The 15,102-nt window shown below is 41.1% G+C and overlaps 1 protein-coding gene across 1 annotated transcript in view; it reads left to right on the top strand.

The window, feature by feature from the left end:
• Positions 1 to 8,915, top strand: part of LOC126278313 (uncharacterized) — a 32,532-nt gene extending 23,617 nt beyond the window's left edge. The window contains exon 5 of the mRNA XM_049978329.1: positions 8,685 to 8,915. Coding sequence (XP_049834286.1) covers positions 8,685 to 8,699 — 15 coding nt within the window. The 3' untranslated portion in view covers positions 8,700 to 8,915. The remainder of the gene's footprint in view (positions 1 to 8,684) is intronic.
• Positions 8,916 to 15,102: the final 6,187 nt, after the last annotated feature.

Here is a 15,102-nt window from a genome sequence, read left to right as displayed (position 1 = left end):
CATTCGTCCCTCCATTCACGCCTGTCGCGACACCACTGGAGGCGGGCTGCACGATGTTGGGGCATGAGCGGAAGACGGCCTAACGGTGTGCGGGACCGTAGCCCAGCTTCATGGAGACGGTTGTGAATGGTCCTCGCCGATACCCCAGGAGCAACAGTGTCCCTAATTTGCTGGGAAGTGGCGGTGCGGTCCCCTACGGCACTGCGTAGGATCCTACGGTCTTGGCGTGCATCCGTGCGTCGCTGCGGTCCGGTCCCATGTCGACGGGCACGTGCACCTTCCGCCACCACTGGCGACAACATAGATGTACTGTGGAGACCTCACGCCCCAGGTGTTGAGCAATTCGGCGGGACGTCCACCCGGCCTCCCGCATGCCCACTATACGCCCTCGCTCAAAGTCTGTCAACTGCACATACGGTTGACGTCCACGCTGTCGCGGCATGCTACCAGTGTTAAAGACTGCGATGGAGCTCCGTATGCCACGCAAACTGGCTGACACTGACGGCGGCGGAGCACAAATGCTGCGCAGCTAGCGCCATTCGACGGCCAACACCGCGGTTCCTGGTGTGTCCGCTGTGCCGTGCGTGTGATCATTGCTTGTACAGCCCTCTCGCAGTGTCCGGAGCAAGTATGGTAGGTCTGACACACCGGTGTCAATGTGTTCTTTTTTCCATTTCCAGGAGTGTAAACGATGTAAATGTAGTGAACTACGTAAGCGGACTCGTCGATTAGCGCCCGGGCAATAAACAGTTGCTTTTTACTAATAACAGGTTTATTCAAAGCCATTTGTCGTGGAGTCTCAAACGTACTTCGCCGTTCTCCGGCACTCACCCCGTAACTAGAAGTGCCACATGGCTGTGGGTTCTCAAAGTTGGCATTAGCGCTCTAAGGTCTATTAACAAAGATTTACTTCACGTTGTTTCGCCACAGTCGGGAACCACTGAAGTGTGAATATACAAAGTACTGGCTTGTAATTGAACGTTCTCTTTTTGTCTGCAAAATAAAACGTTCAAATGTCACACCAACTGTACACTGGCCGCGCGGGATTAGCCGGGCGGTCTAGGCCGATTCAGCAATGAACTGTGCGGCTGGTCCCGACGGAGGTTCGAGTCCTCCCTCGGGCATAGGTGTGTGTGTGTGTCTGTCCTTAGAATAATTTAGGCTAACTAGTGTGTAAGCTTAAGGACTGAGGACCTTAGCAGTTAAGTCCCATAAGATTTCACACACATTTTTGAACTGTACACCAACAGTACATTGTGTGTTGCCGGTATCGATCATAAAGTGGCAGTATTAGCACGTATTATGATTACGATGGTCACTCCAAAAGAAATACACACAATTTTTTGGAAATCCATCTTTTATTCTTCATGTTCAGAAGTTTTACAGTGTGTAGATACATCCTTTGGGAACAATATTTTCATTTCTCCACATAATTTCCGTCCCTCTCAAGTGCCTGACGCCATCTTGGAACCAGCGCCTGTATACCACCACGGTAAAATTCTGGACCAACCTGTTGGAGCCACTGTTCGGCAGCGTGCACATGGGAGTCGTCATCTTCAAACCTTGTTCCACGAAGAGAGTCTTTCAGTTTCCCAAAGAGATTATTGTCACATGGAGCCAGGTCAGTGGTGTAAGGCGGGTGTTTCAGTATTGTCCATCCGAATTTTGTAATCGCTTCCCTGGTTTTCTGACTGACATGTGGCCGTGCATTGTCGTGCAACAGCTAAACACCGTGCTTTTGCCGATGTGGTCGAACACGACTCAGTCGAGCTTGAAGTTTCTTCAGTGTCGTCGCATATGCATCACAATTTATGGTGGTTACCCTTCGCACGATGTCCACAAGCAAGTGTCTTTTTGAATCGAAAAACACCATAGCCATAAATTTTCCAGCAGAAGGTGTGGTTCTGAATTTTTTTCTCTTGGGTGAATTTGCGTTGATTGCCTCGTCGTCTCAGGTAGAAAATGATGGAGCCATGTTTCATCACCTGCCACAATTCTTCCAAGAAATTTATCCCCACCATTGTTGCACTGTTCCAAAAGTTCGCAGCATACCATTTTTCTTGTTTCTTTGTGAGCCACTGTCAAAATCTTGGGAACCCACCTGGCGCAAACTTTTTTTAATGCCAACACTTTCAGTATTCTGCTAACACTTCCTTCCCCTATCCCAACGTAGCGTGACAATTCGTTCACTGTGATGCGCCTGTCTGCAGTCATCAATTCGTTAACTCTCTGCACATTGTTTGGGGTGTGTGCAGTATGAGGCCTGCCGCTGCGAGGGCAATCCTAAATGTTGCCATGCCCGCTTTCATTATGTAACCTGCTTGCCCACCGACTAACTGTACTGTGATAGACAGCATATCTCCATATACCATTTTTGACCTCTTGTGGATGTTTCCCACTGTCTCGTTTTCACATCACAGGAATTCTATGACAGCACGCGGTAGCCATCTTGAAGACATTCTGTGACGGCGCCACTCACAGCAACAGCTTGAACTAAGTCTGAAAACAAGAAGGAAGGATCTATCTACACACAGTAAAAGTTTCAGACATGCAGAATGGAAACTGTATTTTTACAAAAATAGTGTGCATTTCTTATGGAGTGACCGGGTATCATACAGTTGCTTTTTACTAATAGAAAGTTTATTCAAAGCTGTTTGTCCTGAAATCTCAAACGTACTTCGCCGTTCACCGGCACTCACCGCGTAACTAAAATGTCACACGTCTCTGGTTTCTCAAAGTTGGCAATAGCGTTCTAAGGTCTATTCACAAAGATTTACTTCACGTTGTTAGCCACTATCGGGAACAACTGAAACGTGAATATACAAAGTAATGGCTCGTAACTGAACTTTATCTACTTGTTTGCGAAATAAAACGTACAAATGTCACACGAACTGTACTCTAACAATACAATGTGTGTTGCGGGTAACGATTATAAAGTGCTGTATTAGCACGTTTTACAATTATTAACGGAACAATCACACTATTTTTGAGCTGCATCGTGTTATAATTTTGCTGCGTTTCTTCCACCGAAAACATTTTGTACAAAATTAGGACCTCAGTTGGTCGCATGTACTCTGGAAAGTTTTGCGTCGGACACTGGTTCCACTGTGTTTCCCGTTCACAGTCACGTTTCTTCTTCTATCAAGTCGTCATACAAGTTCTCCTCCACATGGAGGCCTTCAGTGTACTCTCTCCATCTATTTGCTGTCTCCTTTGCTTTTAACAGCGGAATTCCCATGAAATCTTAATGCTGCGCCCATTCTTTCTGATTTCACCGATGTTTTTTTTTTTTTTTTTTTACTTTTCTTTATGCTGAGGCAGTCTTTTCGACGACCATATCTTTTTCGATTTCTTAAAATTTTTCCGATAGCCATTTCACATTGTGTTTGCTGCACTTCCTATTTAGCATACTCCTAAGTGACTTATATTGCTGTAATCTTGTTTTTGCCTGCACATTTTTGCACTTCTCTTATTCACCGAACAGTAGAAGTATTCGTTCTGTGGCCAAGGTTTCCTGGCCGTTACTCTCCTTGTACTTATATTTGTCTGACCAACTTCCGTCATTTTCCATTTTTAAGATGTTCATTCCTTTACGACTGTCCTGACTAGTGCGGTTTTTAGTTTCGATGTAGTCACAGCTTCAGAGAGTATCAATCACTTTTCGTCGCCGTTCAGTACTTCAGTACCCCATGTCTTTCCACACTGATCGATCCACACATTTATCATTAACATCAGGCTACTCTTCATCATTACTAAATTCTTTATCGATTTTAGATCTGATCCTGGACGCAGTTTACAATCCAATATCAGATCTCTGAAACTGAGTCTGAACATAATATAACACTGCTTGTATCTTCCCTTGTCTCTGGAGATTTTCAAGGTTTATCACTTATTGTCATTTTTAACAGTGTATTCGCTATTTATAGCTAAAATTTATTGAAGGAGACAATTTATTGCAGAATGCATTTCTACTACTAAGCCACATTTTGCTGTAAATCTTCCGTTTTTACTCCTACTACCGCATTATAGTCCCTAATAGTTATTTTCCCTTACGCACTGGATTATTTGTTCAGTATCGTCAAATATTTGTCTTTATTTCTTCATTTTCCTATTGTCACATTCGCATACATACCTAAACTATTCTTGTCAGTGTTTGCCTGTAGTGAATTCTGATGGAAACAACGCTATCAATGGTTAACATTAACTCCCTCATTTTCTAAATTCCTCTAACCCCTACCTTCCTATTTATGCTGAATCGTAGTTTTGTTACACAATTTTCTGCTACTGTCGATATTATCTTATTTCCGTCTGACCAGATATCCTCATCTTCTTTACATTTCACATCACTATACTGTACCTTTGCATTTTCCTTTTCAGACAAACAAGCTTCCCCACCACGTTCAGAGTTATGATATTTCAGGCTATGCCTCGAAGAACGTTTCCCATTCTTTAGTCCCTTTAGTCTTTTTCTGCGTTAAAAATCTGTCTACACCTCCGCCCTCTTTGACAAGGCCTTTAGTAATAGGACGGTGAGTTGTTATATCGGAAGTCTTCAAAAGCTATTGTTGATGGTATTTTTTTATCATTTATTTACAGATTAAGCAGTGGCTAGGTTCGAAAGAATAAAGGTGTAACGTCTCTTCGACATAGAGGTCACTCTGGATGGAACATAAAATAGGATTGTTCGAAGGGTGCAGAAGGAATAGGCGCTGCTCTTTCAGAGGAACCATCTCGGAATTTGCCTGAAGTCATTTTGACGTATCACGGAAAACCGAACTCAGAAAGATCATATGCGGATTTCTGTTCGAATCAGAGACCCAGAATGTTCGGTTACTAGTCAAAGATGTTACCTTACAACGACGGTTCCGTATCCTACGAAGAACTAAGGAAATATCAGGGATAGGGACATCGTGGAACACAATGCACACGTGAAACCTATTGACAGATTTTTATCTGAAACTTACTGGCAGATTAAGACTGCCTGTCGGACCGAGACTCAAACTTGGGACCCTTGCCTTCTTGGGGCATGTGCTATACCGGCCCAACTACCCAAGGACAATTCACGACCTGTCCTCACAGCTTTAGTTCAGCCAGTATCTCGTCTACTACCTTCCAACACAATTTTAATCTGCCAGGAAGTTTCATATTACATCACACTACGCTGCAGAGTGAGAGATACATTCTGGAAACGCCCCCAGCCTACGCCTATGCCATGTCTCCGCAGTATCCTTTATTCCAGCAGTGCTGGTTCTGTACGTTTTGGTGGAAAGCTTCTGTGAAGTTTGTAAGATATGAAAGGAGCCACTTGCGGAAGTAAAGCTGTGAGGACAGGGAATGAGTCATGCTTGTGTAGTTCGGTCGGAGGCCTAAAGAGAGGTACAGTTTCTTTTTTATTATTTTTATTTTTTTGGAAAGGCGTCCCAAGAGGTAAGTGGCGGTTACAAGATTTTATTGTAGTTCCCTTTATTGTCCAGGAGCGGAACAAAATAGTGTAAAACGTTACAAGCCAGTACGACGGGAGGCACAGTCTAAAAAATGTTCTAAGAAAAGGTGGTTGTGCACTTGCCCGCGAAAGGCAAAGGTCTCGAATTCGAGTCTCGGTCCGGCACACAGTTTTAAACCGCCAGGATGTTTCACCTCAGCACACACTCCGCTGCAGAATGAAAATATAATTTTACATTTATACGTGGTTACGAAGTGGGAGCTTCGTCAGTTTCTGGTAGTCAGTTTTAGCCCCTGACGATGATGGAAGCTATCATCAAAAGCTAGGAATTTTATCCTACTCTGACGTCGCAGTAACATGAGAACTCTTTATGCCAGATTTATACATGCTAATGACGTTGAGTCGTTGCCGCTTTATGGTGCTATGTCCAATGAGGTGCCAAAAGTTTTGGAAGAGCTAATACCTTGTCGGACCTCTTTAAGCAGCAACTCGACGTGGCATGGACTCAACAAGTCTTTGGATATCCGCAGCAGAAATATTGCGCCATTCCGCGTCCACAGCCATCTATAATTTGTAAAGTGTTGCCGGTGAAGGATATGGCGCACGAACTGACCTCTAGATCGTTTACCATTTACGTTCGATGGGATTCGTGTCGGGAGATCTGGTTGTGGCCAAATTATTTGTTCTAACTGTCCAGAATGGTTTTCAAACCAATCGCCAACATTTGTCAACCGGTAACATGACACCTTTGCCTGGGAACATCAAGTCCATGAATGGCTGCAGATGGTCTCCACGCGCCCGAATGTAACTATTTCCAGACAATTGCTAATGGTGTTGAGACAGCAACCAGCCACAAATTTATTTTAAGTTCCTTTATTCAAAAGGTACCATTGCCGGTTTCTAATTCATCGTCATACGGCTTTCATGGTTCTTTAGAAGATGTGGTGCTTTTTTTAACTGGTTAGTTGTCCTAAAATATAAATAATAATTAATTATAAGCACGCCACAGAGATGGTCGCGTTACAGATTTGTATTGGGATGTGACTCACGCGAAATACCGGTTAGGAGTACTTCTTTTCACAGTTTTCATCCAGCAGACGGCGTTCGTAGTTTTCGACACATTCCCATCATTGCACACATAAACTTGTATAATTGAGCGATTCAGGTTTGTTACTGAATACATTTCCACCACATTCCTTCCAATGCACACGTAAATTTGTATCACTGAGCACTTCATATCAATCACGTAACCTCATCTTTTGATTGATATCAAGTGTTTACAAAAGTATGATCGTCAAGGATGCTATGATATATCATAACGTTACAAAGTTGCGCTATGTTTGGAAAACGATGATATATTGACTTCTTGTTGTGGTCTTCAGTCCTGAGACTGGTTTGATGCAGCTCTACATGCTACTCCATCCTGTGCAAGCTTCTTCATCTCCCAGTACCTAATGCAACCTACATCCTTCTGGATCTGCTTAGTGTATTCATCTCTTGGTCTCTCTACGATTTTTACCCTCCACGCTGCCCTCCAATACTAAATTGGTGATCCCTTGATGCCTCATAACATGTTCTACCAACCGATCCCTTCTTCTGGTCAAGTTGTGCCACAAAATTCTCTTCTCCCCAATCCTATTCAATACTTCCTCATTAGTTATGTGATCTACCTATCTAATCTTCAGCAATCTTCTGTAGCACCACATTTTGAAAGCTTCTATTCTCTTGTCCAAACGATTTATCATCCATGTTTCACTTCCATACATGGCTACATTGAAACGCCTTTTACACCAGTACAGAGAGACACTGATTTTGTGAATATTACAGCGAATACTGCTACACTGTTTATAAAGACGTTCCATGTCAAAGTTTATATATACTTTATCTGCAGATAGGTGTAGGAATACTGATGTCTTTGGAGGGTAGAAAATAAGTTTTGAAAATTTTTCAAGAAAGGGGTGTTAGCCAACTCAGTTTGTTCATTAAGGATATAGTCTGGGGTGCTGTTTGGGTGTGTGTAATTATATTTCTTCCAATATATTCATTGTGGCAACATTTTCTGCTACATATAAACTGCTAGATGCGAACTGCATAGTTCAAAAGTCGTATACTAAGCTACCTCATTACCGAATACTATACTTTTGGAAACTACACCATACATAACACACATGAACTCATAAGGTTAATTAAAGACATCCAAATCCCACCAAAGCTAAATTAACATCACTAGATATAGTCAACCTATACATGAACATCCTTGTCGAAGAGACATAAGAAACAATCTGCTTAAAGGAGGTAGGACGTCAAACGGGCCGTCTTGGAGGAAGGACAGCACAGGAAATTTTTATTTCCACTGTTTATACGTTTACAAATAAATTCATAAAACTTTGTCAGCATGACCAGGAAGAATTCAGGATTCACAATCATAGCAGCGGAAGTTCAAAAAAATAACAAAACAAATTTCTTTTCCGTGCGAAATTTCATCGTCTTTTTCACTTCTACTGGCTGCGTTTGTTGCTATAGATACACGTTTCTTCATAAGTAAGAGAAATTCTTCGATGAATTCTGCACAGCATACAAACCATACTTACAGGTGTATGAAACTCTAGAAATTATTTAATTTATGAAAATCTGAATGTGGTGTTACATTTGAAACTTCATGTTTAGAAAAAACTCAAATTTCATAATTAATTATCTCAATTTTTAACACAGTTTTTAACAGATTTGGAAAATTCTAGAGTTTAACACACCTATAAGTGTGGTTTGTACGCTGTGCAAAATTCATCGAATATCCCTTACCTATGAAGAAAAGTGTACCTATAGCAACATATACAGCCAATGGTAAGTGAAAAAAGGTGAAATACAAATGCTAAAAATATAAATTATTTTCTGATGTTTTGAACTTCCACCACTATAAGTGTAAATCCTGAATCGTTTCTGGTCATTCTGACAAAGTTTTATGAATTTATTTTAAAAGTATAGACGGTGGAAATTAAAAATTCCTGTGGTGTCTCTGCTGCTCCAAGTCGTCCCGTTTGACGTCCTACCCCCCTTAAATATAAGAAAATTAGTATTGCAGAGTCCACCAATGCACTCTCCTTGCACAATACTACTGCTATCTGTATATGTGCATATCGTTATACCATGAATATTGTCGCCTTAATGTGGATCATAATGGTCACTGTTACATAAAAGACACTATCAAAGCTGAGAGACTCATATCATTTGTTTTAATTTTCAGACGCTGGTGTACTAGTGGCTTCTGGTGTCTGAGCCCCCCTGCTGCTGCGCCTTCATTGGAATCAGATGTGAATTTCCTGTTCCGAATTTAAACGAATGTAAAAATGGTCGAATAAATAATAACATTTCGCATCATAATTAAATAGTAAACTGCTTTTTCTATTTATTGAGAATTAAATTTGATCTAAATTATTCTGTAAGCCTAAGGAAATAAAATATTGTGAAATGACATGATTCCTGAAAATTACTCAACAAAAGTGGAGGAGGCACAATGGTATAATGTGGGATATGAAATTTTTTGCAATGCCTGTGAGCAATTTGGCCGATTTCAAGATGTGTGTATTGCCAGCGTTGAGGAAAAGCAAACAAAGTGTAGAAATATTTCGAGTAGGAGTCGTCTGAGAGTTTCGTGAGGCTGGTTACATTTATCACTTCAACTTCTCAAAGAAAGAGTTGTACAGATATAACAAGACACAGGTGGGTTTGTGGATGAATGTGTGGAACGCATGGCTGCTGTGAGTGTAGGGACTGTGCGACGTAACGCGCTCTTTCGCTCATCGACGGCGATTGTGCAATATAAATTGTCCACCTACCTGGATACTGCTGCAGATCTACACACGTAACTCCTGACTGCAGCTACTTAAGAGATCTCAAAAAACAGTGTTGAAGAAACAGATTTCATAACTACACGTCGGAGGCCGCTATAAGTACAATAAGTTGAAAATTGTATTAACTCTAAAGAATAAATCGGAAATGGATTGCTGTTCAAATTTCTAAGTTCAAAGGTCCTTTTAAACTTACATTAGGATTTTTTTATCGTTATTAAGCAAGATCATCAGCCCACATGTGTTCAAATCATTAAAGTTCCTGTTCACAGTCCTCGTCACACTCAAACTGCCACAACTTTTCCTATGCAACTCCGAAATCATTTACGAGAGTAACACAGTCAATAAACTGCTATTTACTTTTGCACTCGGCATTCACTGGGTGTCTTTAAATAAAGTTCTTGCTCGGTGTAAACACTCAGTAAAAAAATTTACTTAGTACCGCCACGCCTTTAGTTCAAAGTTTACACATGCGATTTTCTCTACAACAAACTATCTCTCGACTCATAAAAATTTCGCAAATACATAATGGTAAACAGTAACTACCTTTATCACTGTACCGAAACGCGAAAGTCACAATACCACTTCATTTTACACATAATGCGTTCGGACGCTTTCAGCATGACCGGCTCCTTCGAAAGCTACTCCACCACTTCCTTCTCCTCTCTCTGCCTCTACAAGCACCTCTGTCTCCTGAGTTAGGTGGTAAACCGTCTCACTTGTTATTGGCTTTACAGAATTACGGCCAATCAAAACTAAGTTTCAGGGCGCGGACCGCGCCATAATATAGCAGGAACCAACCACTGCTCTTAGCTCATAGACGTCATTAAAATAAGCAACTCAAATCTCTCTTGTTAAACAAATAAACTAAGCTGTACTTTACGTCTGGAATTTAAATAGTCGCGAACGTTCTGGCTGTCTCTTACACATTCAAACATGCTTGGACATCTGTCATCCACTAGTAAGGGGACCCCCACTGGCGGATTCGTTCCCACGATACAAAGCTGGAACACTTGTAAGTTCATATAGACAATTACAAACCGAGCATTTAATATTGGCAAATGTCCCACATACACTCACACAAGTGCTCTCTTTCACACTCATCCTAACACAAAACATAACTATCTACTCGAAATTCTTAAAGTTATTACTACAGCAAAATTACGAAAGGTTATGTAAAATGAGAACTTTCCAAATATGAATCTAAACACTGAAGGTGTTATCATGTATTTTCAAATAGTCGCAGAGTGTCGGATAATTACTTATTTTACTGACTTTTCTTTTGTAACTTCCAAATTATGAGAGTTATTAACTTCAGATTTTGGCAGATTGTTCCTTTAAACAAAAGAAGGTTTTGTACCTAATATAAAGTTCCTCAGGCTATTTCTAGATCAGTTATTAATTTTTATAGTTCCAGAGAATATAACTACTCTGTAAGGGCCTCTCCACTACTTTCACAAGCTGCAGTCATACCATATGGTCATGACGCACGTCTGCAGGACACAGCTAGCCTGTTGCAGATCTTATAAGATCCGGACTGCTTACGCTGGAGCCCACATACATTCACACAAGAAAGCTTTAATAGACAAATTGGCGATCGCGCCCTAGCTGCGACGCCTCAACTGGACATGTCAGTAAGCTAATTACATGGATGCCTGTTGCAGACAAAGCGTTTCTAAGTCCTCCCTCATGAATTCTTACAGTGTGGAAAGTATACCCAGTAGACTGATTTTTGCAGACTACAGCTTGTGAGCGCTTAGAAACGCAAGCGAGTAACAATACGTGTTACATCCTGCCGTATGTTTGCTGAACAAATGCAACTAATTTCCTGAAATTCTGTTAATAATTATAATCATTATCCAGAAATCTATCTGAAAACAACAGCTACTGTTAAAGCGCTGTATGCGATTTCATACTTTGATACTTAAATTTTATTTGTACCGTAGCTTTGCGCACTCCCATCAGACTGATTAGTCGTTTAAAAATGAAAGTTTACAGCGCCACGGTCGAATCCTGTCGCTCTGAAGCCTAGCAGACGCAGGAGTGTTGCGTTCATTACACTCACACGAGTATTCCTGCAGGAAGGACACAACGCTCTCTGAGCAATGAACAGTGCCCAAAGTATCTAACTGGTTGCTCTACACACCGCTGTAGTTCGTAATGGGTATTAAGAGTCGACGTGTAGGCTACTGAAGTAGGAGGAATACTTTGAGATTGAGATCGTACACAGGCGTTACCGCCCAACTGACCTCTTCTCCTGGATATTGACCTTTTATAAGATATTTTTATGCCTTACACAATTCAGATACACGTGTTCTTGCTGCCCCTTCATGTTCTGTAGTGTCACCCACTTCTCCAAATACAAGGGTATGCTGCAAAGTAATGCCTCCGAACCATTTATGTGAAAACTGTTAAAGCTATTTTAATAAAACAAATTTTATTAATATTCTGCACCCTTATTCGTGAGGCCTATATATTTACTTCTGAACATAAGTCACCCTGGCGACTAACACATTTCTACCAAAGTGGCGTCGGATCGTTCCGTATGTCGCTGCACTCGTCTTTGGTCTGGGCTCGTCATGCTGAAGGAAACTTGATTCCAGCACCGTGTTTCTCACGCACCGACGTAGTTACGTTACACACTGCCATGTTATACGTCAAAATTCTGGGCCCTCGAGCTGTAGATGGATGCAAATTTGTAAACAATAAGAATAAAGATGTAGAGTGCCGATAACGTTTGTTTTAATAAAAAAGTTTTAAAATTTTCAGACAGAAAATTCGGTGTCTTTACTTATTACACTCTCGTATGTCTCCATCTTCTCTTATCTTTTGGAGTCCACCGAAGAAAATCCTTACCGCAATAAAAGCTATTAGCAGGAAATAAAACTAATTCCGTTGTGTATTATGTGCATATACACACACATGTGCATTATATGCATATATGTGTATCTATTGACGGCAATGGAAACCTTTAAATTTTGAAAATAGCTATCATAAGATACAGAGAAATTGATATTTAAAACTTGTACATAAATTAGACTGCTACTATACGAGTCGAAGCACTCTTAAGGGAATCTTTAGTTCAGTGGGGATTACTGTAGACAGTTGTAGCCTGTCGCATATGTTATTCCGTGTGTGAAATGAGCAAGCTATGGAAGTACCCAAGGAGACATTTGGAAAAGGAATTACAGTTCGGGGAGAAGAAATCAAATTTCAGGTTTTCAGACGACACTAAATTCTGTCAGGAACGGCAAATGACTTGCAAGAGCAATTTAGCGAAGTGGATATTGCCTTGAAAAGAGATAGTAAAGTGAACGTCAACCAAAGTAAAAAAGTAATTGAATGTAGTCTAAAGAGATGAGGTGAACTGAGGGAATTGAATTTGGAAATAAGACACCGAAAATAGCAGACGAAATTTGTTATTTTTACAGCAAAATACCTATCCATGAAGGAAATAGGTTATGAAATGCAGACTGGCAACAGCAAGAAAAACGCTTCTGAAAAAACAGGAATACGTTAACGTCTAAAGTACATTTAAGAATAAATCTTTTGCGAATGATTTGTCCTCAGTGCAGCCTTTCATAAAAGCGCACCCCGGATAATAATTCTGGCTCCATGTAGACAACACATAGTATTTGTTCCACTATTCTGTACCTCTCCAAATACGAAAAAAAAAACAATCATGTGGGAGCTAGAGGGAAATTAGATGCATTCCTATAATTTTGTCACAGATGAACTTCCATCAGAAGAGGAAGCTGAAACAAAAGTGGCGCTGTACTATACCCTGTAACAAGTGATCGTGCAATGAACTAGCTTCATCCTGTCTAAGTGCTTCCTAAGAATTTTTATTTTTCGGGCAAAGTATCTCCTGCGTGAATGCGAGTACGGTACTTATGTAAACATCAGTGTTGAAGTACGGACTTTTCTGCCAAAATAATTAACCCGAAATAATTAACAGAAAGTCTGTTTCCACATGAAGGATCGTAGTAAGAACAGAAATGTCATTTGACGATGAACTGCAAAATAACGATGTCAGTACAGATTAACTAGATCAAAGAAAGAGAAACTACGAAGAAATTATTTCCACGCTGCAGACTTAGCTGAAAATTTACGTTTCAATAAGCGTACACATGTTCATTACACAAATAATCTATGGCACACAAGGACAAAAGCATTCCGAAACACAGGAAACATTATGCTACAAAAATACTCGCGAATGCCATTTTCATTTGAAGGAGAATATGCATTCAAAAATGTAACAAAGAACAGGAGAGATAATTCGTGTGACAGAACGTATGAACAATAATTATTCAAACTACCCGAACCTCCGAAGGTTCAGTTAAAAACGTTTCTCTTACCCACAGTTAATCAAATAAAAATTACACTGACTTAAACACCTAGATATTCGTATATAGTGTGCAAGTTCTCCCTCCTTTCATAAAGATCGCACTCATTCGTGCCTCATTAACCACAACCTCGCATAACATAGGCCTCAGTACACATTAAGAGAGAAGTGATGCCCTAAATCTCAAGTTATTACGGCAGCGTACTCTCCTACACGTTACGAGCATATGATCTGTTTCAGCATAATGAGATCCAAATTAATTACGGTACAAATTTCGGCTATGAAGCCACAGTAACTACATTCCAATTAACGTTAAAGATCAACGCAAAATTCTCCAATTGTCAGTTGGACTCACTATTTAATGAAGTGCCATGCATACAACAATCGCCTACATTAAAATGTTCCAAGGCGGGCCGAGAAGAATTACCATCCACAATTTACTAAATGCTACTCAAATCATAAAGGAAAGTAATGAACTGTTAATTGTCCTCTTATCATCGCAAAGCGAATGTCTTCCAGTCATCAACACAACGGCAACGAGTCGGTCCAGTACATAGCTTGGACACTTGGTACAGAGAGACACCTTGGCATATAGAGATTTCTGCGGAGCCTGGAGCTCCTGTTGGAATAAGCGGCTTTTCGCACGTAGCATACAGGTATACCAATAACTTGTTTCCTGTTTATCAGTGTAACATTAATTAGTGCTAATATACTAGGGCTATTGGGAAAGTAAGGTCCGATGGCCGAAAAACGGGAACCGCAGTCAAAATCGTATGAAGCTTTGCACAGATGTTTTGGGCAGTGCCTCTGGTCTGCCTGTTGAGCGCGCCACGTCGCTTTTTTCAGCTCTGAGCACACAGTGAGCACGTAAAGATGTCTGGAAAGGCAGTGTCTCCCGCCAAGTATGAGGGGCTGGTGAAAGATTTCGCCTGACGTCAGGCAGCCCACGTAGTATAACTGTCATGCCTTTCCTTCTTCAGAACAATTCTTGGCCGCACTCCGCAGGGGCAATAAAGATGGTCCTGCAGAGTTTGAGATGGGAATTGTTCCATTAACCACAATACAGCCCGTAAATGGCTCCCCTGAGTTTCATCAAATGGGTTCAAGTGGTTCTGAACACTATGGGACTTAACTTCTGAGGTCATCAGTTCCCTAGAACTTAGAACTACTTAAACCCAAGTAACCCAAGGGCATCACATACATCCATGCCCGAGGCAGGATTCGAACCTGTGACCGTAGCGGTCGCGCGGTGAGTTTCATCTCTGCTCACATGAAATGCTGGTTACGAGGACAACACTTTGGCACAGACAACGAGCTGTAGACCAGCGTAGTGAACTGACGGAAAACACAGGTGGCTGCCTTCTATGACGAGAGTGTTGGAACGTTGGAACAACGCGACAACAGATGTCTAAGTCGGAGCGGCGACTACATAGAGAAGCAGCTGGATGGTGTGGCTATCTGTTGCAAAA

Source organism: Schistocerca gregaria, chromosome 6 (genome assembly GCF_023897955.1).
Source record: "Schistocerca gregaria isolate iqSchGreg1 chromosome 6, iqSchGreg1.2, whole genome shotgun sequence".
Taxonomy (NCBI): domain Eukaryota; kingdom Metazoa; phylum Arthropoda; class Insecta; order Orthoptera; family Acrididae; genus Schistocerca; species Schistocerca gregaria.
Note: the sequence above shows the minus strand (reverse complement) of the source record. Positions and strands in the feature narration are given on the sequence as shown.